This window comes from Chelon labrosus (assembly GCF_963514085.1).
Source record: "Chelon labrosus genome assembly, chromosome: 9".
Classification (NCBI taxonomy): Eukaryota; Metazoa; Chordata; class Actinopteri; order Mugiliformes; family Mugilidae; genus Chelon; species Chelon labrosus.
Window position 1 is genome coordinate 9,331,321 of NC_140359.1, and position 25,896 is coordinate 9,357,216.

The 25,896-nt window shown below is 39.3% G+C and overlaps 1 protein-coding gene across 1 annotated transcript; it reads left to right on the forward strand.

Annotated features, from left to right (window-relative positions):
* The first annotated feature begins 54 nt into the window (after positions 1-54).
* Positions 55-25,279, forward strand: slc15a4 (solute carrier family 15 member 4). The gene is made up of 9 exons (XM_084551490.1): positions 55-257; positions 460-1,088; positions 3,211-3,503; positions 4,168-4,309; positions 4,554-4,634; positions 6,904-7,084; positions 11,163-11,321; positions 14,909-15,067; positions 23,505-25,279. The coding sequence occupies exons 2-9, from the start codon at positions 513-515 to the stop codon at positions 23,654-23,656; spliced, it is 1,743 nt and encodes a 580-aa protein (XP_084407616.1). The 5' UTR covers positions 55-257; positions 460-512; the 3' UTR covers positions 23,657-25,279.
* The last annotated feature ends 617 nt before the right edge of the window (positions 25,280-25,896 follow it).

Below are 25,896 nucleotides of genomic sequence, written 5' to 3' on the forward strand. Positions count from 1 at the left end.
GTTGAGCGCCTCTGCGCAAGAGGCGCGTGCGGTGCACTGTATTTATAGATCGTGCACGGAGCAACGCAAGCGTGACACAGTTTCAACTGAACTTTGTGTCACGCGACAGTACTGTGACAGTGTTTTTTGTTGACTTCCAGTTCTCTTTTGGTAAAGTGTCGCTTTAAGGCGAGGCAAACGAAACAGTTTAACGGTTGGTATTATCTAGGTTAATGGAGATAACTGAAGACGTCTGGGACATGTGTTAATTATTAAAGGTAATGTAAAACCAAACTCTTACCAAGCTGTCGGTTTGCTAATGCTAGCTTACTCAGAGTTTGTATTAAGTGTTTTTATTCGTGTGATAAGGAAGGTGGCTCTGGTTAGGCATTCAAAATGTTCGGCACAGCTGGCTGTTTTGTTAGCGTACGCAGTGCTGACAACATCTGGCTTAACCTGCTGTGTATTTTTTCTCTACAGGCTTGAACTCTTACTAAACAGGAAGAAACGTAATTCCACTCAGTTGGTTGAAAATGGCTAACAACAGGGATGCCAATGAGAGCACCCCTCTTCTGGACTCAGGCAATGGGAGCAGACCTTCACGACCATCAGTCTTCCATGGAAGAAGATTGGCATGTGCAGCCATACTGCTGGCTGAATCATTAGAAAGGATTGCATTCTACGGCATCACGTCCAATCTGGTTCTTTTTCTCAATGGTAGTCCTTTTTATTGGGAGGGCACTCAGGCGAGTCAGGCACCTCTGATGTTCATGGGAGTTACCTACCTGATTTCACCGTTCGGAGGCTGGTTGGCGGACGCATACCTTGGAAAGTTCTGGACTATTGCGTCAAGTTTGATCCTGTATTTTCTTGGCATGCTATTTTTCCCTTTCATTTCCCAAGAAGACACCAGGATACACTTGTGTGGAGATGAGATGGCTTTTCCTGTGCAACCTGCTGAGTGTCTGAACAGTAGTGTCACTCCAACAGGTGTAAGCTGCCCCATCCGTGCCCCATATTGTGGCCCAGTTGTTTACAGTGGACTTTTCTTAATTGCATTAGGCGTGGGTACTGTGAAGTCCAACATCACTCCATTTGGAGCAGATCAGGTAGAGTATAAACAATATCCAAATGTCTGTTTTAAACACGTAGACTAGAATGACTTTGTTTTCCAGCATATGCCTGTAAAAGATTGAGTATGCACTGTGACACTGTGAGGTCAGGCATGTGATGGCATGTCTGTCACACCATGACATCTTGAACAATATGGCCACTTATAAGAAGATGTTTTCGGAGCATAATGTAGAATCAGTGACACTTCTCCTTCACATGAACTTACTCATCCAACAAACACCCAAGAGCAACGCTTTCAATTCTGCATTGGTGGTAATAAGAAGTCAGTTTGGTTACAAAATATTGTCAGGTTATCCATAGGAGCTTCGACTAGTTCAGTCATAGAAATGGGAATATGTCATCAATGGGGTTATTGTTTCTCAAAATGTTGTAACCAGGAGTGAACAAAGCCCCTCAAAGGGAACTGGCGGTGAATCTGATTAGTTCCTGAGCCCACCACGGTCCTAACAAGATTTTCACATTTCTGGCGAAGCTTCTTCACAGAAATATACTGTATGGAATACATCAGCTGGGGTTTGCTAGTGTCAGTCAGAGTTCTGGCATACCAATATAAAACAACTTTTTTTGAGTGCTGAAGTTGAAATTTGAAATTTCCCACATAAAGGAAGAGTCAATCTTGATTCTTCCTGTAAGTGTTCCTCCACATGTGAATACGTACTTACATGTGCCGTGATTCCTGTTTTGGAATTAGTGATAACTGGCATTGTGATTGTTGGGAATTTTCAACTTAAGCATCATAAGACTGAAGTTGCATTTTGGGGGACTACATACTGGACCAGTGCAGATGAATCTGTATACACAGCTGATGGTGGAACGTTCTTAAGGTTGGGACATTAAGTTAAAGCACAGGCAAGAAATTATATTGCACTTGTGGACATTTTTGCCCTTTTTATAAGTCATTTCAGACGTCCGTCTATTAGTGTAATATATACTGATCATATTCTGTATTTGATGGAGGGTCACTATTAAAACAAGATAGTATATTGAATCTTTGCTGGATCTTGGCAGGACTGAAGGCCGGATGAAGTACGACCACTTACTGTGATTGATCTTGTGTCATTCCTATGCGTAGAAGAAACAAAAACAAATGTACTCTGCATCATTTGAAAGCAGGTTATAATGCAGTTGTTGGTAACATAGCAGTCTAGTGTTTTGTAACGGACACTGTACAACTTGCAGAGATGAGGCCCAGAAAGATTTATGCAGAGAGTCCTGACGTTATCTTCACAGTAGTTAATTGTAGCTGTACACAGGCGTCTTTTGTGCTCATATATAACAGACATATCCACTTCATCATGCCCTGATAAAATCACGTCTACAAGGATAACTGCCTCTGGGATGGATCAGTGCCATTATGAGAATAATAATATTTCCTTGCATAGATAGTAAGATTGAATTTATCGCAGTTTTGCTAAACTAATTTAAAATATTCTGTAAGAACGGTCATTGGCTCTGATAAAGAATAAACAAAAATTTGATCTTTATTTTCAAAAACATTGTTTTGGATGTTTTACACTGAATGGTTTTGCCAACTTAATGCTACTATAAATATTACAAGCAAGGATAGGACAGCAAAATACCACTATTATAGACACCCTTACTAGACCTTTTTTCATAATGGCTCAGTTCTACTTAGGGGAGGTCCTGCTTTTATTAATGCTGGTTCACTGTCATTGTTTGTTGGGGCACTAAATGGAACTATGTCCCCACTGTGACAAGTCATAATTTCTGCCGTCAACAGTAATTTAAGGCATTTTACTCAAATGTGACACCACATTGTTGTAGTTTCGACTTGTGATCATTGTTCCTCTTTGTCAGTGTCGGTGTTTTCCCTCGAGTTGTAGATTGTGTTTAACTTTTTTTATTTAATTTCTTTTGACCAATGCAACAATAGTTTAAGTGCAAATATTTTGGTCTTTGTTAATTTCTAATGACTGACTTTCAAAACCTGCATATCAAATCACTGATGACCATGATGCCTTTGTAGCTGCAAGCTATATATATATATATATATATATATATATATATATATATATATATATATATATATATTCTCCCTATGCATAAGATTGGTTGCTTTTTTCCCTGTGATTATAGGTCAAAGACAGAGGACCAGAGGCCACACGCAGATTCTTCAACTGGTTCTACTGGTCCATTAACTTAGGAGCCATCCTGTCTTTGGGAATTGTTGCCTACATCCAGCAAAACGTCAGCTTTTTGTACGGCTACATCATTCCCACTGTGTGCCTTGGGATCTCCTTTGTTGTCTTTTTCCTGGGACGTACTGTTTTCATCTCCAAGCCTGCGGATGGCAGCGCCTTCACAGATATGTTCAAGATCCTCGCCTTCACCTGCTGCTCAAAGAAACCAAAGGAGCCTAACCTGCTCCGGTAAGAATGGCATGTCACCTCTGTGTGTCATTTTATGTAGTGATAAGAAAAAGATAATTCAAAAGTGGAAAAAACCATGCACACCTTAACTGAACTAGAAAAGCAGGCAATAGTCACAACGGGTAGCCTTCGTCCAGCAGTGTGATAAGTATTGTTTTCATGGCAGAGTTTACTTGGATGGTGAATCTGATCCAACAGAATAACACAGCTAGGTGTTGTTGGTAGACCTTTATCATTAAGCTTCCTTTGATCCCCATGTATAATTATTTTTCCTCCTGGTTTATGTATTAATCTTCATTCCCTGTGGTGAAAAGTTATTCTCAAGCGCTAATACTTGACTTTGAACCATAGTAGCACATCGAGCGCCGAAACTTGACATTGAATATTTTAAGTTGGACACTCAGCCTTTCAAGAATTTTTTATTAAAGCATTTTCTCCAGAGATGGGGATTATAGGCTTTAGATTAAAGTTTATTTCTTATCTCTAGAAGTGCTGTTATTTAAGGGTAAGATGTTCACAAAAAAAGGTTGATTAAGTCTCCCACTTCAAGAGTTTAGACTAATTATAGTTTAGTTAAATTAGTTTTTTCTTTTTATGTCAGTAATCACACTGTAGTTAAAAAATATTTCAATCTTTTTTTTCTCCTTTGCTTGTTCCTATGAAGCAATAAACCAGCACTACTGGACAGCGCCAAAGAGACTTATGGAGGAAAATTTCCAGAAGAAAAAGTAGAAGAAGTAAAATCACTGGTTAAAATCCTTCCGGTTTTCTTTGCCCTTATTCCGTACTGGACTGTGTACTTCCAGGTAAGATTAGCCAATGTTCAGTTAGATTTCAATTTATGAGACATGTTTGTCAAAATGAAAATATGACAGAATTGAATATACGAACACAGCGTTCCTGGGTGCAGATGTGCACCCATATGTGTTAATATTAAGGAAGATTATTTTCTGTTTCAAAATTGCAGAAGAATGGCTTTGCAGCACCCTGGTGATCATAAAGTGGAGAATTACCTCATGCTGAGACTCTAATCTCCTTATTGTGTTGCAGATGCAGACAACGTACGTCCTGCAGAGCCTCCATCTGAGGATTCCTGATACTGCCTTCAACAGCACTGCTGGCTCCCATCAGGTAACCGAAAGTAGAGACATGCTCACCCCACATACCTGTTTTTTGATTAACTGAAAAATAGCACCAGTCGGATCTGACATTGTGATCTGGCTCAGTAATTCTTCTCTGTAATTTTATAATTGTATTTAATTAAACATATCAGCATGTAGTTCTAACCTGCTTCCACACAACTAGTTCTGAGCTTGATATTTCGCCGCTAAAACTAAAGGAGTCAGTAGGTCACTGACACACAATGGTAGGCAACAGCTGGAGGTAGCAACAAAGGCTTGTAATGCCTTGAGGATTAAGAACTTCACAGACTAATACCTCTCAGATTAGCATCCTGGCTGTGATTGTATCGCTCCACTGCAGCGCCTCCACCTGATCCTTTTAGGCGAATGTTGCTGCTTTACCTTAGTCTGACTGACAGACTGTATGTTGAGTTCTGGAGGGCTTTGAAGACTGAAACTCCCTCTGCTACTCTACACGTTACACGACTCTTCAAAAGTTTAAAAAGCGGTGAAACCGAATAGGCTAGAAATGCAGTATATATATATTGTAGGATGTCTGTTCTTATTTTTGAGCAGGCATGCCTGAGGTGATAGTGAAGTCTACTGACTTCACGGAAATATGAAGTGAAACATTAGTCTGTAAACCACCCTGTCTAACCTTGTATGCATGCTACATATATATTCTTATATTTCACAAATATATGGGCAGACAGTAACGCTAATACACCTGACACATTGTTGTTTACTCTTACTCAGTAATTTCTTAACATTTCTTTGTTTAAGAACAATATTTGTCAATATTTATTTCACATACTATTTATCGTGTATCAAAAACAGAACTAAACCTTTCCCACTACTAACCTCAACACTTCTCCATCAAAAGGGGAAGTGAGATTAGATGCCTCTATGATTTGCTCCCTCACCTCACTTCACACAACACATTTCAATGACTAGCCAGAGCACATACTCTCTCTTCAAGGAGACCAAATCCAGACTTAAATAAATAATTTGGCAGTTTGAAGCAGAAGTGAATGGGAAACAATTCTTTATACTGTAATACGATTAAATCTGTGAATTTACAGACAGTGTTTGGCTATTTGCATTTTTATAGACTGGAATTATTTTAACTAATTAATTCAGAATTATATTTTAATGTAAACCAGTGATGTATACAGAGCAGTAGTTCCTAGTTTTAATGCCATGTAATTTTGTGAGCTTAATAAATTGATAGCCTCTTTTCAAAGATTACACATTTCTTTAAACAGACAGCAAGCAGAGATGGATTTTACCCTCTACCTTGATTTAATTTGAAATTTTTAGATCTTTGAAAAGGTAAATCAAGATCTAGTTGTGCAATAATATCTAGCAGAAATATATGTGGTCTTATTATTATTAATCATTTGAAAACCAGTGATATGAGATATACAGTATTTGCATTGGGTATATGCATATACCCAATGCATATGTACATTTTGCAGGGCTTTTGGTCTATTGGGACACCTCTGTGGCTTTCCTTGGCAGAGAAGAAGTCTCACTTAGCCCTTCCTATCATTTTGAATATGATAATGCACAAACAAGGGAGAAAAACACTCTCTAAGGAGCTGTGTATAGATTGCCAGCGGTTACTGCAAGAAGTGGAAATTCAATTTGAGAATAAATGATGCTATCAGAAGTGTTAAACCAGAGACGCATCAGGGGCTCATATGGCACTTGGAATTTGAATTGCAAAAAAAAAACGTCTCCAGCAGTTTGCAGTGTTTCATTGCTCACTGAATGAGATATTGCCTAAACTTGTAGATACTTTGTATGCTTACAGTGGGTTTTCTATCTGATTGATATGCCAGTTGCTTTGTTTGCACAGTGTAATTATTCCTTTCAAAGAATGCACTTTATGGTAATAGATTTGAACTGGAAAACTTATTTTGAATTAACAGCTTGTCACATATGCCACTTTTAATAGATAAGCATGTTAAGACAAGAATGCTATCAATACTACTGCTGTAGTGATTTACTGCTGTGAATAATAATCTTAATATTTATTCACTCTTAATACATTTTTGTGACCATGTGCTGTCTTGACTGTGAACTCAGTTCGTTATGTTTGATTTTGACCACCTGGGGGTGCCAAAGCAGTATTACTGAAGTATACACACATACACGCTCTTTTGAACACAAACACTTGGTGAACTGTGTTGGAATGCGCTGACATTCTCTGTAGTTTTCATGCTTTGGTGCCTTTTGTACATTTTTATCTCATCTCTCTCCTCTGGATCCCCCAGATGACGTTCCGCTTCCCAGCTGCCTGGCTCACCATGTTTGACGCAGTGCTCATCCTTATGCTGATTCCCCTTAAAGACAAAGTGGTGGACCCCATCCTGAAACGCCGCGGCCTGCTGCCCTCCTCTCTGAAGAGGATTGCAGTGGGAATGTTCTTTGTTATGTGCTCGGCTGTGGCTGCGGGTGAGTGCAGCAACAGACGTGTTCTATATGCATTGTCACTTAAGTAGGCCACACAAACAGCAAAGGTAGCACTTATTTTCTGTTGTGAATGCCACATGCAATCAGTTTTCCATTTGCAATGAGCTTTGCTGCTGTATTGCCACATCTGCCTCATTTATTAATTTTAGTCCTCAACCCAGTTTTTAAGTATTAATACATGGTACAAATTAAGGCAGTCAATAGGAAGGGATATTTTTTAAGTTTGTGCAACATCTCAGCTGTATAGAAAACATCTGGCAGGACCGGGAAGATAAAGTTGCCGTTGAAATGACCAGCTTCTTTATCCATTTCTGCTTGTTTGTTTCTGCTTGTTTTTTTTCTTCTTTGCTACATGTCCTATTACTGTCCTCTGCACTAGTAAAATGATTTACTTTGACCACACTTCAGACTTCTTTCCACAGCATTACTACTGCTTTGATCACTTCCTGATTTCACAAAATATGGTTTGGGCTGAGGTCATACTAATAGCGCATTGGTGCGTTAAAAGGAATTTGCATTAATGCATTATTAACGCCTTCATTTTGACAGTATGACAGCCCTAGCATTAATACATCAGTGACTAACCAACAGTGAAACAAATGGGGTATAAACATGGTTGCTGAGGAAACTTCTGGTCTAGTACAAGTATGATTTACAGGTATTTGGCTAGTCTCTTTTTTTTTTTCCTTACTAATGTTTGCCTGTAGTGTGTTGCTTTTTGTAGGATTCAACAGACGGTCTGTCACAGATGTGTTATCTGTCCCTGAATCAAAACATCCTTTTTCCACCTAGAAAGGCAGCCTGGAGTTTGGCATTTTTCCCTCACACTGTAGATCACAGGGGGAGCTGTGGCAACTAACTTTCTGGTCCTTTGTTACTGCACTCACATGCAGCAGCACTCTTCAGACCTATTCAATTCCAGGATGTTGATTATTTTGGAAATAAAGTCTCAGCTAGACCTGTCAGTGGGTGCTGCCACACTGATACTTCCAGGCTAAAATCTTTTGAGAGAGCCTGGAGGCAGGAGGAAAGCACATCAGTAACACTCCTGAGAATCAATGTACATTATTTTTTCCACTCTGCCGTTTCTCCTTTCACAGGTATGCATTACATCCCCCTCATAGAATATGGTCATATTCAGTTATTACTAACACTTATACTGTATATTGCATTATCTGTTAAATATGCACTTAATCCAATTTGACAGCAGTTGTTAGGGATAAATGTGAAGGAATATTTTTTTCTCATACAAATACTAATAGATAAAAATAAAGATACGTTTCAGACTAACAAACACAGTTCAGCATTGTAAATAAAGGGCATAATATAATCAGAGTTTCTGTTTCACTATGAAATTTAACTCCGGAGTGCCTGTTAGGGATCTTGGCAGCCCTCTTTTCATTGAAAATTTCCAACAAATATAATCCATAATTGAATACAGACGGTTGGAGTCAAAGTAAAGTCAGATCTTACTCATTATATTTTGTTACATCAAATTCACTAACTGGTAATCCTCTTAATCCTTGACCTCCTATAAAAAGTAATAATTCTCTCTTTATAGTCACCTTACAGCAGAAAGTGTGAAAGGCCAGATGTTCAAGAGACCATCATGTATAAAGCACAGTATTAAAAAGTGGTTCATTATCAGTCTAAAAGAAGCCATCCACAAATGTTAAAAGTTCACCTTGAAGAGGCCTTTTAAATCTAAATACAATTTCACATGTTACTAGTGGCAGTTTTTTAATATAGTAAATGGTGGGTATGACTTTTAGACTGAAGGTATACAAACCGAAGGGAATACTATGTTTCTAAATACATACTTGTCTGGCGAGGTGGTTAGCACTGATGCCTCACAGCAAGAAGGTCACCGGTTCGAATCCATAGGCCGGCTGGCCTTTCTGTGTGGAGTTTGCATGTTCTCTCCGGGTACTCCGGCTTCCTCCCACCATCCAAAGACATGCTGGTTAGGTTAATTGGTGATTCTAAATTGGCCGTAGGCGTGCGTGTGAGTATGAATGGTTGTCTGTCTCTGTGTTAGCCCTGTGATAGACTGGCGACCTGTCCAGGGTGTATCCCACCTCTCGCCCGATGACAGCTGGGATAGGCTCCAGCAGACCTGGGACCTCTTATATACTGCGGGTATAGAAGATGAATGAATGAATACATGGGTGAAGAAGGGATGACAAAGTTTGTTGAGAGACATCCTTCAGATGCTCTAGCCTGAGAGTCATTAAAGCCTGACTTATCCCATCCAAAGCATCCTTTTCGATCAGTGCGATGGGGTAAAAGCTCTATTAACCAAATCTAATGTGTCTACTTTCCGGTTTAAAGTAATATTTTCTTTTTAGAGGGCATGAGCTGCTCTAACGTGTTCATTTTGATGTTGAAAAGCTATGCTGTTATTTACTTTTCCATTTGGCATCTTGAAAGAAAGTGCAGTCCTTACATTTAAAGCCAGGTAAAATAAATTCTGAATATTTCAGAAAGCAATTTTGAGTGCTGGGAGTGGAGAGAAAGGGTTTATGACGGTGCAGTGGTGGGGGCATTGGTCACACAATGGTTGGTGAATGCACAACTAGTGTGCAACACAGCTATGACCTGGATTTTTAGGAGTCAAATCAAAGACTGGAACAAATCTACAGTAATAGGATTTGCAATTAAGATATTAAGATAAAGTATAACTGTACTGTATCTGCAATTATATGAGTAACACAAAAATAATGCTGGGTTTGTGTCCTGTTTATCGCCAGCATTGCCTTGCTTCATGTTTATTCTGTTGCGCATATTTACTCCTGGGAGCTGCTCTTCACTAATATTAAATTTAAACGGCATCCTCAATTCGCTTTGTGTGTGTGTGTCCTCGATGCTGTCTGCATCTGTCCACTCGCTGAAATCATGTTGTTTAGAGACTGAAAGATGGATAGCTGTGAATGTCCAAGTGTGGCATCTTTTGCCCAGAAAATAGCCAGCTGAACACATGACATTGTCTGCCTGCCACTCTGTGTCCCCTGCAGTGGCCACACCACTGCTGCTCAGCGTTAGAATCACTTTCATCACATTGTGCATGAAATCTGCAGGAATTTGCCATGACTGGTGCGAGCAATATTTCACAGGGTTTCGTCGTGCAGGCTGACACACGTGTCATGAGGACAGCTGGACCTCCCATGCAGTGTACGGGAACAGCAGAAGACATGCTGTCAAGCAGACAGTGGACTGTTTCTGATTATTTGTGTTCAACATTCCCAGATTTCAGCCTCACGCTGAGGCCAGCTCTGAAAAACGGAGCTGACATCTGTTTTGAAGAGATATTTTTAGAATGTTTTATCACCTTCTCTTAAGTCTGTGTTCTAATCTCAATTGATCAAAGTTCAGTGGCTTTTAGGTGTTCAAAAGCATCTGGAGTTCAGAGTTGCCAGGGATCACAGTGGGCTGTCTGATGTGTGATGTTTAGTTTGGAGGGGGGAAAAAAACGCTAGGATTTGTGTTTGTTGCTCTGGGCAGCCCAGTGGCTATGCTGCCCGAGATAGACGACTCGTATTATAGGATATTCGGATTACAAGGCTACAACTCTTCTCAAATATAGCATTAAGTGTAGTTATGATAGGAGGCTGTCTCTGGGAGTTATCTGGAAATAGCTGCTGGTTACATGATAATAAGTATCAAATAAAGCTTTAAGAAGGCAGCGGCAGTTGATCACAAAAGCTTGGTCCTTATTATTGAACTGTCGAAGCATTACTAACGGCCAGAAAACGAAAGTGTGCGGAGGACATCTTAATGAAGGGGTAGGATAGCCTTAAAATGAGCTAAATCCTTAATGAAATGTCTCTGAATCCTCTGACTCGGGCAGCGCTTGGCTGTTTGTTGGTGTCAAGGACTTAAGAGTGTTTCTCCATCCTCTCCAAAATCTCTAGATTAAACCAATGCATTGTTAGTGTTAGTGTGTAGAATTTAAGTTTAGTATGTGTGTTGCATCTATAATGTATATTAGTATGTTTAGGGTTTTTGTTTTTTCTGTGCCTCAGCTCACTGTGTGTTGTGTTTTCTGTGTCCATCCCATCAGGTATCTTGGAAACCAAAAGACTGGAGATCGTCAAATCAAATGGTACCATTGACCAGGTGTTTGACAATGTTACCTACTACGCAGCTGATTTACCCATATGGTGGCAAGTGCCTCAGTATGTGCTGATAGGAATCAGCGAAATCTTTGCCAGCATTGCAGGTACAGTTGTTTGACATCCACTGTGAGCCTTTTCATCTGTGTTAGAAGCTCTCATTAAACCCTGTGACCAGTTAATCATTATGATTCACTCTAACAGTAACCCAGAATTCCTCTGTGATGAGCCTCATGCTTTGAGTCGATCTATTTCACCTTCACTGAATAGATTGTGGTTTAAAACCCATTGTGTCCATATTTGTAAGCAGAATGCAATGAAGACTAATGTGTAAACCCTTTTTGAATACTGTCTTTGATTCATTGCCGGACTGAACCAGCTTAATGTGTTTGTGGGTTGTAGTCCAGAGAAAATAGCCAGGGACATCAATTGATAATTGATCATCCTGATTTTCTCATACCACTGCAAGGCACTGTTTAGTGATGGGACATTTTATAAATATGGTTAGGATAAAGTAACTTTTTTACAATTGAAATGATGACGGATTTGTCTTTGTCTCAGCCAGTGACCTCACATTAGTTCTTATCTGCTGCTTATTGTCCACCAAATACGGTAGATGGTAAGATGGATAAATATTCATATGGGCTTTGTCGCCACATTATTACATGAACTTTTCACCTCACTGTCAGCTGATATGTTGTCATTTACCATTATGAACTTAAATATATTTGCTCATATTAAATACTCACAAGGAACCACGTACTCTAAGAGAGATAATGTTAACAAATTGCTCTAATGCAAGTTCAACTTGTAATTATCCAGTTATCAGTCTTCCCCAGCTGACACACTGATATATTACACAGAACGCAGAAAATGATGGTATGTGCGTTTATCAGGGCACCAGTTTGATTGAGCAGCCAGTTACTTTTGTAGACCAAAGAAAATGAGCCTTAAACATCTCCTGCTTACAAAAGAATTAATAGTCTCACTGGTGGTTTATACCAGTGGTGGTCGATATGGTAATAGTCTTCTATTGCAATATGTTTTTAGAAATGCTAGCAGCATGGCCATAGCAATGTTGGCCCGTCCCTCGTGCAGTCTGGTAATTCTTCATTTTCCCACTCAGCTGTTTTATCAGTATCAGTACTTTGTCAGTATCGTCAAATGTTAACAGTTCAGATGCTCAGATGATTAATTGTAGTAAATATGATTCAAAGACACATGCTCATAAATATGAGACTACCCATAACCCTTCACTGAAACATTAGCAGTGTTTGCATTTTAGATAGAAATAGATTTCCTTTTCTTGTTCGGAAAATTATTAAGAAGAAAAGCATTGCATCAAAGCAGGTCAGTAGAAATAGTTCATTCTGTTACTGACAGCTTCAAATTCTCTTTGATACTTTTCGGGTATCAGCAGAAAACTGCTCAGTAAGCTGGCTCTCATTTCTCGTGAGCCTTGGCCTAGAGAGGAAATGCCATTTCATTAACCGCTATGGGAGGTAAGGGCATATTGCCCCAGAAATACAATAATGTGACAAAGTGAGGAATTGCTCTAAACGCTATATCAGATTGTAGCTGCACAATCTCAGACACGAATGGAAACAACACTAACAATATTCCTCATTATTAAAAGAGGCGAATTTCTGTCTGTGAGAAATTCACTAAAAGTGGAATTCTGCACTACATTGCAATGTGGCAGGCAGCTATGGGCCATTATCATCTTACAATGCATTGGACTGCTATTCACACAACATATTCAAGTTTATTTGTCTTCATATCTTCATTTATTTATTTATTTTTCTCTATGCCCATGTCTTCATGCCTCAATTATCTTAGTGATTCAAGACGGTTGAAGGCCTCCAGCCATGATTGAGTCACTCTCCTAGTACTATGAGTCATGCTATTGTGGGCTCCTCCGTAGTGTACGTGCTTTATTACTAGATCAAGACAGTCATTAATATTTGAGACTTTTTTTTTTAACCACACTGGAAGGATTTTCTAGCTAATCTAGTCACATCGTGGTTTTTGTGGGAACGAGCATTCATCAGCTTTAAGTTTGAAATCCAGACCTACTGAAATTAGTTTAATAAGCTTGGATATTATATACCTCTTGAACAGAAATCCACAAGGCTTCTACAAAACACTGGAATTTACACAAATTGTACAGGGTCCCTATGAAAGTCAAATCCAGACTTAACAAAGCTATAGGGATTCTTAAAATAAACTCACTCTCCTCTCTCCCTCCACACCATCCCACGGGGCTTACTTCAAGGACAATTGGCTGACAGAATTGTGACATATGTCTGGTAAAGAGGAACATTTCCCCACAGTAGTCTTCTATTTGAATAAATCTGTTTAAAACCTCCGGTGCCATCAAACTTCCTCACTGCAATCCCCAGTTTTGTAGGACAATGGATAATTCTTTCCGCACACATACCAGTTTTGCCTGCTGTTAGGCAGTGAGAACGTGAAAATAACTTGCAAAATGATTCCCTACAGTATTTTTAATTTGCGCTTTTTAAAAAGTTAATGCCTGATGATGTTGTTTTTTTTTTTTTTTTTTTTAAGAAAGAAGAACGAATTATATAAACATTTGTACATTTCCATTCCTTCCTCTTTTTTCCTTCATTCATTTTTTGCTTTTGGTCACAATGCTTTTGGTAAAGTTGTTTGTTTTGCATGTGGGGAAAGCTACTGCCATCACTTTGATTGTATCGGAAATTGTTGTCACAGACCAGCATTATGATTTAGCGTAACGTTACAATGCTGGTCTGTATGTTCCCTCTGCAGTCAGAGATGTATCTTAGAACCCTCACCAACCTTTACAATCCCCTGTGATATACATGGCTATTGACCAGTGCATGTTGCTATCAAAGGGTTAGCTAAGGACATAAACAAATGTATTTTTGTGACCTTCTGTAAAGGTCGTCCCTGTTTTCCACTGACTAATAACCTTATGTCTGTGCTCTTATCTCCTTCTTTCTATTATGGTGCTTTTTACACAACTCAGGTATCTGTAAGGGAACTATTCATCACATTAATTTGTGCAGTGTTCCCCTCCAAGGAATGTGTTAAAAGGCAAATGTATTTAACCGCAGCTCCTAATCTCTCCTGACAGATGTGGCTATAGGGCCTCATTTGGAAATATCATATCTTTGAGGTGCCATGAAAATATCAATGTCAGCTTGCAGCAAGACAGATCTTAAGGCAAATGAGACACAGATTTTCTGGGTTTTTTTTCTATACTCATCTCTCTTTCTCTTAGGTTTCTTTCACGTTTTCTCAGTTCCTTTCCTTTTATGTCACAGTAAATACAGACTGATGTGTTTTTTCCTGAAATAACTCCTTTGTGAGACCTGTAGCAATCAAAGTACCCAACAATGTCAACGCAGACCACTGCCACCTTGGAAAATTAGCTGCCAAACAGCTGCTGAGGGGGCCTATTTCTCTCAAACACAGTATTTGACAGTATTTAAAAGTCACTGTTGCTGTCAACAAAATCCATTATGTAAGATGGATAAAGACCTATAATATACCCCAGGACACAGCGTTACCTTGTCGCGCCACTGTAAACTCTACATGTGTTCGGGTAAAGTGTTTGTCTAAAAAGCACTTTATTTATTGTCCAGTGTGCTTCAGGTGATTCCACACCTATTAAGCAATTATGTTCTCTGTACACCTTTTGTTGCAGGTCTGGAGTTTGCTTATTCTGCAGCCCCCAAGTCCATGCAGAGTGCTATCATGGGGCTCTTCTTTTTCTTCTCTGGGATTGGCTCCTTCGTGGGTTCCGGTTTGTTGGCCATTGTCTCCCTCAAGGGAATCGGCTGGATGTCATCGCACAAAGACTTTGGTAAAATATACACTCATAATATGGGATGCCAGTGACACACACTACCTCTGTGAAATACACACGTGGACAAAATTGTTGGTACCCTTACGTTAAAGAAACAAAAACCCAGAGAGGTCACTGAAATAACTTGAAACTGTAAAGTAATAATAAATCAAAATTTACTGAAAATTAGCTAATGAAAATCAGGCTTTTGAATTGTAGTTCAACAAAATAATTAAAAAAAATAAATAAATAAAATAATGAAACTGGCCTGGACGAAAATGATGGTATCCCTAACTTAATATTCAAACAAAATTATTCTGTTGAACCACAGTTCAAAATGATTTCCATTAGTTCATTTTCAGTAAATTTTTATTTATTATTACTTTTGTCTATTTCAAGTTATTTCAGTGACCATCGTGGGTGTTTCTTTCTTTAACAGAAGGGTACCAGCAACTTTGTCCACGTCTGTAGATAACAAATTAAATCACCTATAATTGATATTTTATAACATACTGCATTGGTTCACTCTCATCATTCCTTAATTCAGGCATCTGACACAATTAGCAACCAGGTAACAGAGTTAAAAGGTGAATGGATATTGGACTTAACATCCAAATGACTCATACTGCAGCTATGTGACTGCAGGCAACTGTTTGCTAGCCATGTTAATATAAAATTTGATAATACATCACCGTCCTAGTGTGGACTGGCGATGGTCCAGGTCCTACCCTGCCCCCCGCCCAATGCCAACTGGAAAAGACTACTTTATACAAGCAAACCTATACAGGATAAATGGTTATATATAATCGATGGATAGAATACATCACCGTTGTGTTTACAGCTCCTGCTGCCAGAAATCCTTCTATGCAATTTCCATAATGATATTCTTCAAAAGGGGTGGCACAGTGGCAAGGTGGTTAGCACGCCTCACAGCGAGAAGGTCCCCGGTTCGAATCCATGGGCCGACTGGGGCCTTTCTGTGTGGAGTTTGCATGTTCTCCCTGTGTCTGCGTGGGTTCTCTCCAGGTACTCCGGCTTCCTCCCACCGTCCAAAGACATGCTGGTTAGGTTAATTGGTGATTTTAAATTGGCCTTAGGTGTGAATGTGAGTGTGAATGGTTGTCTGTCTCTCTGTGTTAGCCCTGCAATCGACTGGCGACCTGTCCAGGGTGTACCCTGCCTCTCGCCTGATGACAGCTGGGATAGGCTCCAGCTCCAGTTGCAGAGAAACACACAGTAAATGGCGTGAGACTCCAGTGTGTGTCTTTGACAAAATAACCATTTGACCTGCAAGCAGGAGTCATACATAAGAGGATTTTGTTTTTGCCTAAAATTAAAGAATGAGGCTGTTCTATTCAAAATATCCTGATACCATCGTCATTATCAAAATAGCACAATGGTGACTGATCTATACTTAGACCTGTCCACAACCCACTTGGAAGACACTTTGCGAAGCCTGCTCTTCGATGTCCAGACTGTACTATTGACTATCTTTATAGACAGTATGCTTGAAACCACAGGAGAAATGTTGGTATCGATGCAGAATACAGAAATTAGTTTTTCAGGGGCATACCCTAGGAGTGTTCAGCTTGTGCTGATTTAAAATCCACTTAAAGACTTTGCAAATTAGGCACGGAAAGGGGTGCAACACGCAGCACAATTCTCTTGTTTTAAGAGTGTTTCACATTATAAATAGACATGCCAGACTAATGACAAAAGGTTTGTGTAAATCTGTCCAAGTGGTAGAATGAATAGCATGGCAGCAGATGGATGGGTTCCCCGACGAGCGGAGGCTCCCAACCCAGATGCACTTTTCCCTGAGCATGCGGTAAATAAGCTAGCACTGTAAATTGTTTATCCACAAACACCTAATAGCTCATTAATACAGTGTGCCGACAGGTAGAGAGGTACTTTTGATGATGTTAGCACTGGAAGATGCTCGGTGTGCTTCATAAATCCATCCTTTGCTCAGCCTTGCATCACTTGAGGGGAAGTTAAACTAAAGCCGGATTGGCTGTAAGACTCCTTTTGCTTTCCAAAACATGTCATTTAGAAGGTGAGTTTCAGAAATGGAACAAAACATCCTCCTGGCCACTGATAAAAGACACATGGCACAAAGCTTAGGCATTAAGTACAGTCAGGAATCACGCAGTTTGTTTTTTTAGCTGTTTTTCAGTTTGTTGGATGTTAGCTTCTTCCACATCTTATGGCTCTCTAGGTGGAAGGGATTCAACTTATTTCCATGGCTGCGGGCAAAACTGTGTGTGGTAAACAGCATTTTGGGTGAGCTGTGCTGAGTTGTACTGAGCTGCACGGGCCTGAAGACAGACAGCAACATTAATCACAGGCTGGGGGTCTGATTACGTAGCCGTGCTCCTCTTAAGTAAAGCTGTCCCTGGAGCTTTACATGGAGATGGCGCTGCTAGTTTGGCATCTCACTGGTGGATGCTCAGCTCTCCTGATGTTCTGTAGTTCCATCAACCCACCTCCCTGCACAAACTAATGTTAGTCAGCAAAGTGTGTAAAATGTCACACGAAGAATCCATCACGTTTGTAATTCATTACAATATTTCAAGATAGAACAATCAAGGTTCAATCTCTTGTTGTGGTGGATGTTTTACTCAAAGTAAAGTTATGTTTGTAATAATTCATTCTGGTAAGATATGTCAGGTCCGTTGCGTAAGCAAAATGATCCAACAAACAATTTTTACCTTTCTCAGTTCAATTTATAGAGTTTACTGACACATAATCCCGTGACCTCTTCTATTTTTTGTGAAACTCATACTAATCTGTGTCAGATCCTCAACACTATATGCAAGTTTTAATTAATAATAGTTTTTATATAACCAACAATGCTATGCAATACTTAAAATCAGTGTGGAAAAAGTAATTGCAACCTTGACCTTAATAACTATTTTTGCCACCTTTAGGATTGGTTCTCTCTCTGACATTGTGGTGGTGGAATTTTCTCCATATTTTTATTTATTTATTTTTGCAGAACTGGATTAGTACAGCCACAATGGAGACCTACACAATATTAGGCCAATATAATAATGTTATGCCTGATCGCTACTGGAATCTCATGGTCTGCAACCTTTGTGTGAAAATGTTTCTGCAGTATTTCAGCTACATCTGTTTTCAGTCTTAAAACGGTGAGCTCATGTGTTGAAATTATTGATCCTCAGATCCCACAGCACATTGTTTGCCGCTGTGGTTACATCTGGTTGAGCTGTCATCCATCATTCATTGGTATTTTTATAGGTCTGGTATAACACCAATACATCCTTTCCTGCATGCAACAAATTTAATTTCATACAGTCCATCAAAGATCAACCTTTACTCTCTTCACAAAATGATCCTTTATACAGGAGGAGGGTTTTTTTGTCTCCGGGAAATGACTTTTGCATTTGATTCGCTCTTCTTTTGTGGCAATATCATTCACTCGAAGTAAATGGTTTTTGTGAACCTCTCTGGTCACATGACAGGAAATGGCCTTTTCTTTGACCAGTGTTGAGGTCCTGACTGATGTTATATCAGATGTCTGACGTGTTCAGATATTCACAGCGAGCTGACATTCACACATCCTGTTCAGTCACACTCAGTGAAATGTCAGTGTTTTAATGGAAGCCTTTAATGTCAGATCTGGCAAATGTAACAGGCACTTTTATTCTGTCTGAAAGGGCTGGATGAAAATGTAATTTTAGGTCCATGTATTAGACATGTCAGAGGTAACGGAGGCCACAGAAATATAGTTAGCATGTTATAACCATTTGAAAAAGTCCAGCATCAATCCAGCATTATACAGTTTTCCAAGTCAGATGAGAGCTGCAGAAAATATATATTTATTTATAGCTGAAAAAAACATGCATTGATTCTCTCGCTTATTTTATTCTGAGGCAGAGGATGGCATTGAAGGCACTGGAGCATTAAAATATTGGGTCATTGCACTGAAGGTCTGGATCAATTGATCCATTTTCAAACATTAAATTGATATTGACCCGTTTCATCTGGACTCACATGGTCTGCACTGATGCACTTGCAGGTAAATTATCCCACAAGATTATATCATTCAGATATTAGATGGCTGACCCCTTCTGTTTGGGGCACTCTCTGTCATCACAATCTGTATTTTACTAACTCAGAGCTGGCAAGCAGAACCTGAGCACGTGTGAAAATCTAATTGTGTAACAATACTTGTTCTAAAATTTTGTTAAGACAGATCCCTTCCTTGCTTGGGATTTACCTTTAAAATAACTGTCGAATATTTATGATCTTCATTAACATTTCTACTCTGTGTACTTGTTTGGTCTTTTGCTGCTATAATCAGCCTTCTGTATTTTTCCAAAGTGCTTGGCAGCCAAGTGGGCTCTGGTGGGGCGGAGACTGAAGGAAGGAGGCTGAGCCTAATTTAATGTCTAAGGAAATTAAGAGTAGCAACACTTACAAAATTGAAAGCTTGCACAATTTTCAGAACTGTTCAAAAAATTGGATATTACTTTTTGACAGTCCCCTTTTTCATTCCTAGTTATAAGGGAAGTTTTAAAAAATAGAACAAAGGTTGCGATCCAGTCATCTGTCAGACTAATCTTAAGGCTGCAGGAAAAAAAAAAAATTCCTTCAAAGGAATAAAAACGTCCTAAAATCAGGATTTGTTACAGGCCTGCTGCTGACATTCAGAGTCTGCCCAAGAGCAAACTCAGAGATTCTTGAATATGTTTCTGTAAATCCTGCACCTATTTGTGGATCACATTTTGGATATTGCTGGCAAGTATGCACATCTTCCCCCTACATTATTTGCATGCTGAATTTCTTGCTTTTTGTAAATAATTAAGACTGTAACCAGCAGATTTGGTTTGTTGTCTACTAGCAAATGATCAACTGAAAACGAAAGCACGCTCGCTGCAGAAGCACTTCTCTTTCCCTCCCGTGCTCTGCTGTCAAGCACATTGTTTTGTACTTCATGAATTATTCACTCACTATTTTGGTTTTTGATTTAGTTCTCATAATTTAAACATTTGACCAGATTAAGGTTACAACAAAACAAGTTAAAACTGCAACAGGGGTCCAAGTGTTGGTCAGGCTTTCCATTGCCACTCATTCCATTAACTCAGTGACAGAACTTCAGAGTTATCAGCCATCTCTCTGTTCCTAGATCAAAGTCCAAGCTATAGAGAGTGATGCATTCTGACATCCACAGTTCTTCTTCATTCCACTTAATCTGTAATTATAAACAAAGACATGTACCGAGTTGGAGAAAAAAAAGATCTATATGCACCGTACGCATGGTTACATTGTGGAGTGTCATCTGCTCGACTGGTCACAAGTGATGGCGCAAAGCACTATGTTGATTTGGTCGAAATGTAGTTGAAACATGTACTACGCTTTGATCATCATTTGAAAGACTTTTTGACAGACTTCTTAACTGGGAGGGCAATAATCCCAAACCTTGGGATGGCAGTCAAACCATCACTTTTTCCCATAATGTTAAAACCCCTGACATTTGCTACATTTAGGATCTTGAGGAGATGGATCTTAATAAATCCCAAATAATTTCAGTTTAAAGTTTTCTGGAATTAACTGTTTTAATTTAGTATTAATTGTGTGGAAAACACAATAACAACAACATAATAACAATTAGTTATTTTCCAATTGATTAATTCCAATTAATTGCTCGTGTAGACAGTATTTCAGTCAATGTAGAGCTCAGCATGTAAGAAATGTGTCTACAGGAAGGATTTCTATATTTTTTTATGTATTCATGCACAAATACCATGGAACTGGTATCAAATTACAGAATAGAAAAACATTAAATATACCTGCTGGACATCATAGCTGTGCACTATTAGGGCCCTATTCATTTGGTGGGACAGTGTGGAGTTTAACCAGTACTTTTGACTGATATTGTCCTGAGCTTGAAAGGTGTGTGCTTGTCTGTGTGGTATTGTGGTGCCATGTGTAGACCAAATACTGGAGGATAGGAGGTATGCAAACAAGCGGGAGGTTTGTTCAGATGAGGCACCTCAAAGCAAGACGATGATATTCTGGTGGAATGGGTACCCACTATGTTTCTGAAAACAGAAACATCACTGAAAACAGAAACATAGGTCTCCAGGTCTGTTTTCATATGCTTCAGAAAGGGAACATCTTTTTTTTTTGTAGCAGATTTGTTTTTGCCAAGCTTTGTACTTTTGGTGTCCTGTTAAGGGCTGGGCACTTTATGTTATGAAAACCCTCATCAACCTCATACTTCTATCAACACAAAATGTGCATCAGTTATAGAACAATGAATAAAACGTAAACTAATGTATAATTAATTATTCCCCAGCTAGTAGATGCATTTAAATCGACATAGAAACAATGTTAAAGGGCGATCAGTGCTGAATCAGTCCGCACCTGTCAATAAATTAGTGTGAGTAATTCTTCCGATATCAGTTGTCCACAGATGCTTTATACTGTGTGAATGGTTTGCCCTTCAGTTCATTAGATCCCTACAGCCATTCGAGGGGAGCAGGACAGACACATTGATTAAATCTGCAGCCTCACGTTTGGCGAGTCCTACACCCAAGCACAGTGCCATTATTCGACATCTGCTGTGTTTACCTTGATTGAATTGCCTTCAGATTACAGCAGGCTACTATAACACACCCGTACATGCATTTAATGGGTCTGGTGTAACTCTGCATTCTGCTCTTTATGCTTGTCTTCAATCCTTTGCATCACATTGGCCTGTCATTTTTGTTGCTGTTGCACGACTAAGATAAAGTCTTCGGTCTTGTTAATGTGTTGCAATCGTGTCATTCCTAGATTTTGCTAAAAGGCACATTCACCGAAGCAATAATGTGCGTTGTCTAATCTTTCTACACGTTTACAACATAGTGTTTATGCCTCGTTTCTGTTTGTGTATAAGACGACGACCTGGGCCACACTTTGTATTTGAGTTTCTCTCTTACCTGTGAATGTTAAGCATTTAAAGGGTAAATTAATTAAATTAAATCAACAACAGCTATTCCTGCATCACAGTGAACATGTTCAAAAACGACTCAGTGGAAAAAGTGAAATATCCTGAGCACCATCTTGACCGAGGGGATGGTTAACTATAAACTGACATGAAGTGTAATTAGACTGTACTTGAGTACACAGGGCTTGATTTGAGAATTGCCCCCATATCTAATTAAAATCAAGCCTGCTTCTCTTTCTCTGGCTCTTTATTCAGTGTGACAGCTCCACATGGAGAAGCTAATAGGAGCTTTCAGAGGAAGACGGAAATTGCTCCTGGTCTTCACATTTAATCATTTGCAGATAATGTAGGACGTAGGCTACATGTTTCTCTGTCCACAGGTACAACTGTGCCTTTCCTTGAACTGTTGAAGTATTTTTAAATATACTGCTGCAGGGGGGGGAAAGGTCTCCCATCCTCCCTCCAATAGCCATTTCATCCCAAAATGCCTCCATGTCTAGCAAAGTAGTAAAAGTATCATCTCATGCTGTTGTCAAGAGGACAAAAGCTGCTGTAATGCCAATCCAATTGTCTTCATACTTGAACAGTGAAGACAATTGTATTGTCGTCAGCTTTGCCCTTCATGTAAACCCTTAGCGAGACGAAAACAGGATTTGTTTGAGCTTTCCTCTTGAGCTTTTGTTGCTGAATGAGGGCGACCACTTCAGTCCAGCAAATGTTAAGGCAGTTAGAGTTGCTGCTGGCTGAATTCTGCAAACTAAAAAAAAAAAAAAAGGGTAGTGAATGTCAACAAACACCATTGCTCCATTTTTTTTTAATGCTTGGAATGTACCGTAAGTCCTCAGTTCCGTCAGCGCAGTCTTTTCGTCTTCCCCTCTCTTTCAAAAACAAGCCACATCTCAGTCCTGCAAATCACAGTGGAAGCATCCCTTTATTTTTTTCCATCCCAGTCCCATGAGAAAACAAACCTTGCTTTAATACCGATGAAAGACTCCATGGCTCGAATCACATCTCGTATTGCCGCGTTATTTTTGATACTTCAGTCCCTCATCATCAATACTGCCTCCCTGTGTTAGCACTGAAGTGCGTGGTCAATGGTTGCCACATTCAGGAGTTTTCACTGTGCTGAAATGAGAAGTAACAAGCGCTCCGACCCCCTGCTGAATCCTAATTCCTGACAGATTCGTGTTTCCCCGCCATGCTCCCTTCAAGTCGGCCTTTTATGTCTAGCAAATACACAGCGGCCTGCCACACTTGTGGCCATTTACCTTTGCCTTTGGTGTTCTTTTAATATGGAGTAGTACTTTGTGATAAAAGAACCCTCCTGCTGTTGCCCTCTGAATGTGTTGGGAGTGATGCTTTTGTTCTCCAAATATCCACACCTGTCATTTCACCATCGAGCTCACAGTTTCTAAGTATTACCATGAATGCCACTTTTATTGTCGGGAGTCTCAGCTAAAGTGTTTTATTAAAGTCATGATGCTTTCTGTCTTGTAGGCAATATCAACGACTGCTCTCTGCACTACTACTTCTTCCTCCTGGCGGGCATCCAGGGCGTCACCTTATTGGTCTTCCTTATTGTCTCCGTCAAGTATGACAAACAGAAGGTCCGGGCAGGAAGTCAGCGGCAGAGAACCACCTCCTCTTGACCCCAGCACACCTCACAGTAACCCCGCCCCACCACATCTGCCTTTTCCTGTCATATTGCTCAGTGCCCAAAGACCCAATAGGTATTTACTAATCTTCCCACAGTAGTTTTTCATAACAGCTTGCATATGACTTTGTCATGACTATACACTTATTTATATTTCTTTTAGCTTTTATGAGGGGATTCTTCGTTTCTTAATGGTTTTACATCACTGGGCGACTGCACAGATACCACTGAAAGTATAGAGATTATTGTCACAGTCATTACTACTGTGTTCCTGTGGCTTTACTCCTGTTGCCTTTCTTTGATCATTTGCACTTAACATGAGGAGTGGTGCCATAAAATGTCATATATCTTGATATATTTCAATCTGGGAGAATGCTTTTTGTACTCAGACACATCAGTATTTAAATAATTTTTACACTTACCTCCACTGCCTGGAATTAGGGTATTTGTGCATTACATTTACATGCATGTCAGCATTATTTAATTTCCCCCATTGTGTTTCAAACACTCATTCAGTTACATGATCACATTGAAGGGGGAATCAGTTTTAATGCAGAGGATTTATGATGTTGATATGCAGAAATGCTGTTTTAGGAGATTTCAAATAAGTACACTTAGATTTCAGTTTTGATTAATGTTCATATCTAATATTTAAGAAGAAATCTCTGCTATTTGGATTCTCTCCTTCTGATTTCAGTATGCATTGTAAAGCCACTAAATCCTCAGACAGCACCATACATTAATAGTGACAACTCCTCGGTTAGAAATACTCGTTGACTCCAGCTCCAAAGCCGTTTGTAATTTCTGGTCGAGCTGCAAAATCGCACTTCTGCATGGAGAAAAGCTAATTAGAAACTAACCATTAGCTTAACAGGCAACCTTGAATGTTGCTCTGAAAAAAAATCGAGGTACTAACGCTTGGGTCATTGACATCATCTCTATATATAGAATTTAATAGCAAAACACTGTAAATCTCCACACTCACAGGTTTTGCTTTCAGAAAGTTTGCAGTGTTATCACAGCTTTGCAGCTCTGCCGGAATTTTTTATTTTTTTGGAAAATGAAGGTACTGTTTTATTGTTGTATTTATGAGACTGATGCATTTGTTTTAGCTTTGTAATAAGTGTGTGTGTTTCTTCAATCCTCAAATTAAGTAGAGCACAAGGTACTGCGTTTTATTCAAACTAGTAAACTCTCAGGGCTCTAGGAACAGTGTCCAGTGACATACCTTGTTTGGAAATTTCATTCTGCCTTTGTTATCTCAGAACAAAATGCCTTTCAGAGTGATTACAGATCGTGTTTGTTTTATCTCATTATGATAAATGTATGTTCCTGTTTTTTTGCTTATTATATATAATGTGGCTTTTTAATTTCAGTCATTTTAAAAAGATTTATTACGTATTATTTTGGAATTACGTTCAGTTCAAAAATTACAGCTGGAATATTGTTTTGTGGTTATATATGTGCCTATTAAAGTGTAGTACTTTGAGAACTTCCTTTGTCATTTACTGTCAGTGGCCAAATAAAGTTCAGGCATTTGTCCTGGTCCCTTTCCCCGTTACTTAACATAATGGTGGTAAAAGGCTTATTCCCTTATTTCTATGCCTTTTTATGTATATTTAATATTTTTCTTGCAAGCAAGCTCCATGCTTTGTAATAGGGTTTGCAATCATGTACGAATGATAAAATTCTAGTTCGTTTTCTGAACTTAGAGTTTATTCCTGATTAGCAAAACATTACAGATGTACACAAATATTTAAAGCACCGGAAAACAGTCGTACGTATCTGTCGTATCAGACTATGCCTTTAAATCCTGCTTTCGTAATTAGGGTTATGGTGTGCCGGTCCTAAGGCAAACTCAAAGCGGAGTGCCTAAATTATTTATATTACAAAAGAACACACCCTGTGGCAGGCTGTAAGAAAAGAGATCTCCAACACAGAGGTGTAAAGCCTCATTTTACTGTCCCGTCGGGGGAAGGCAACGTGTTTCTTCTTAGTTTCATCAGACACAGATTGAAATCAACGTCATCACAGATCATTTTTTTAATGCTAAGGCCTCCCAGCCGTGTGGCACACAGAGAGCCATTTCCTGTTTAATTTGGTCGGAGAGCCCACATAGCTGTGACTGAGTAGACAGCTGGATGTTTGAAACTAACGCAATGCCTCCAGGTCATAATTCTAGCGTGGCGGCTTGTTTCTTATGTTGAAAGGACGCGTGGCAGTGGTTATGGAGGC

Bases quoted from the DNA above. Each gene is read 5' to 3' on its own strand.
- slc15a4 (XM_084551490.1), top strand. From the start codon at position 513: ATGGCTAACAACAGGGATGCCAATGAGAGCACCCCTCTTCTGGACTCA. The intron at 4,310-4,553 runs GTAAGATTAGCC...ATTGTGTTGCAG, and splicing joins ACTGGACTGTGTACTTCCAG to ATGCAGACAACGTACGTCCT. The intron at 15,068-23,504 runs GTAAAATATACA...TCTGTCTTGTAG, and splicing joins GTCATCGCACAAAGACTTTG to GCAATATCAACGACTGCTCT.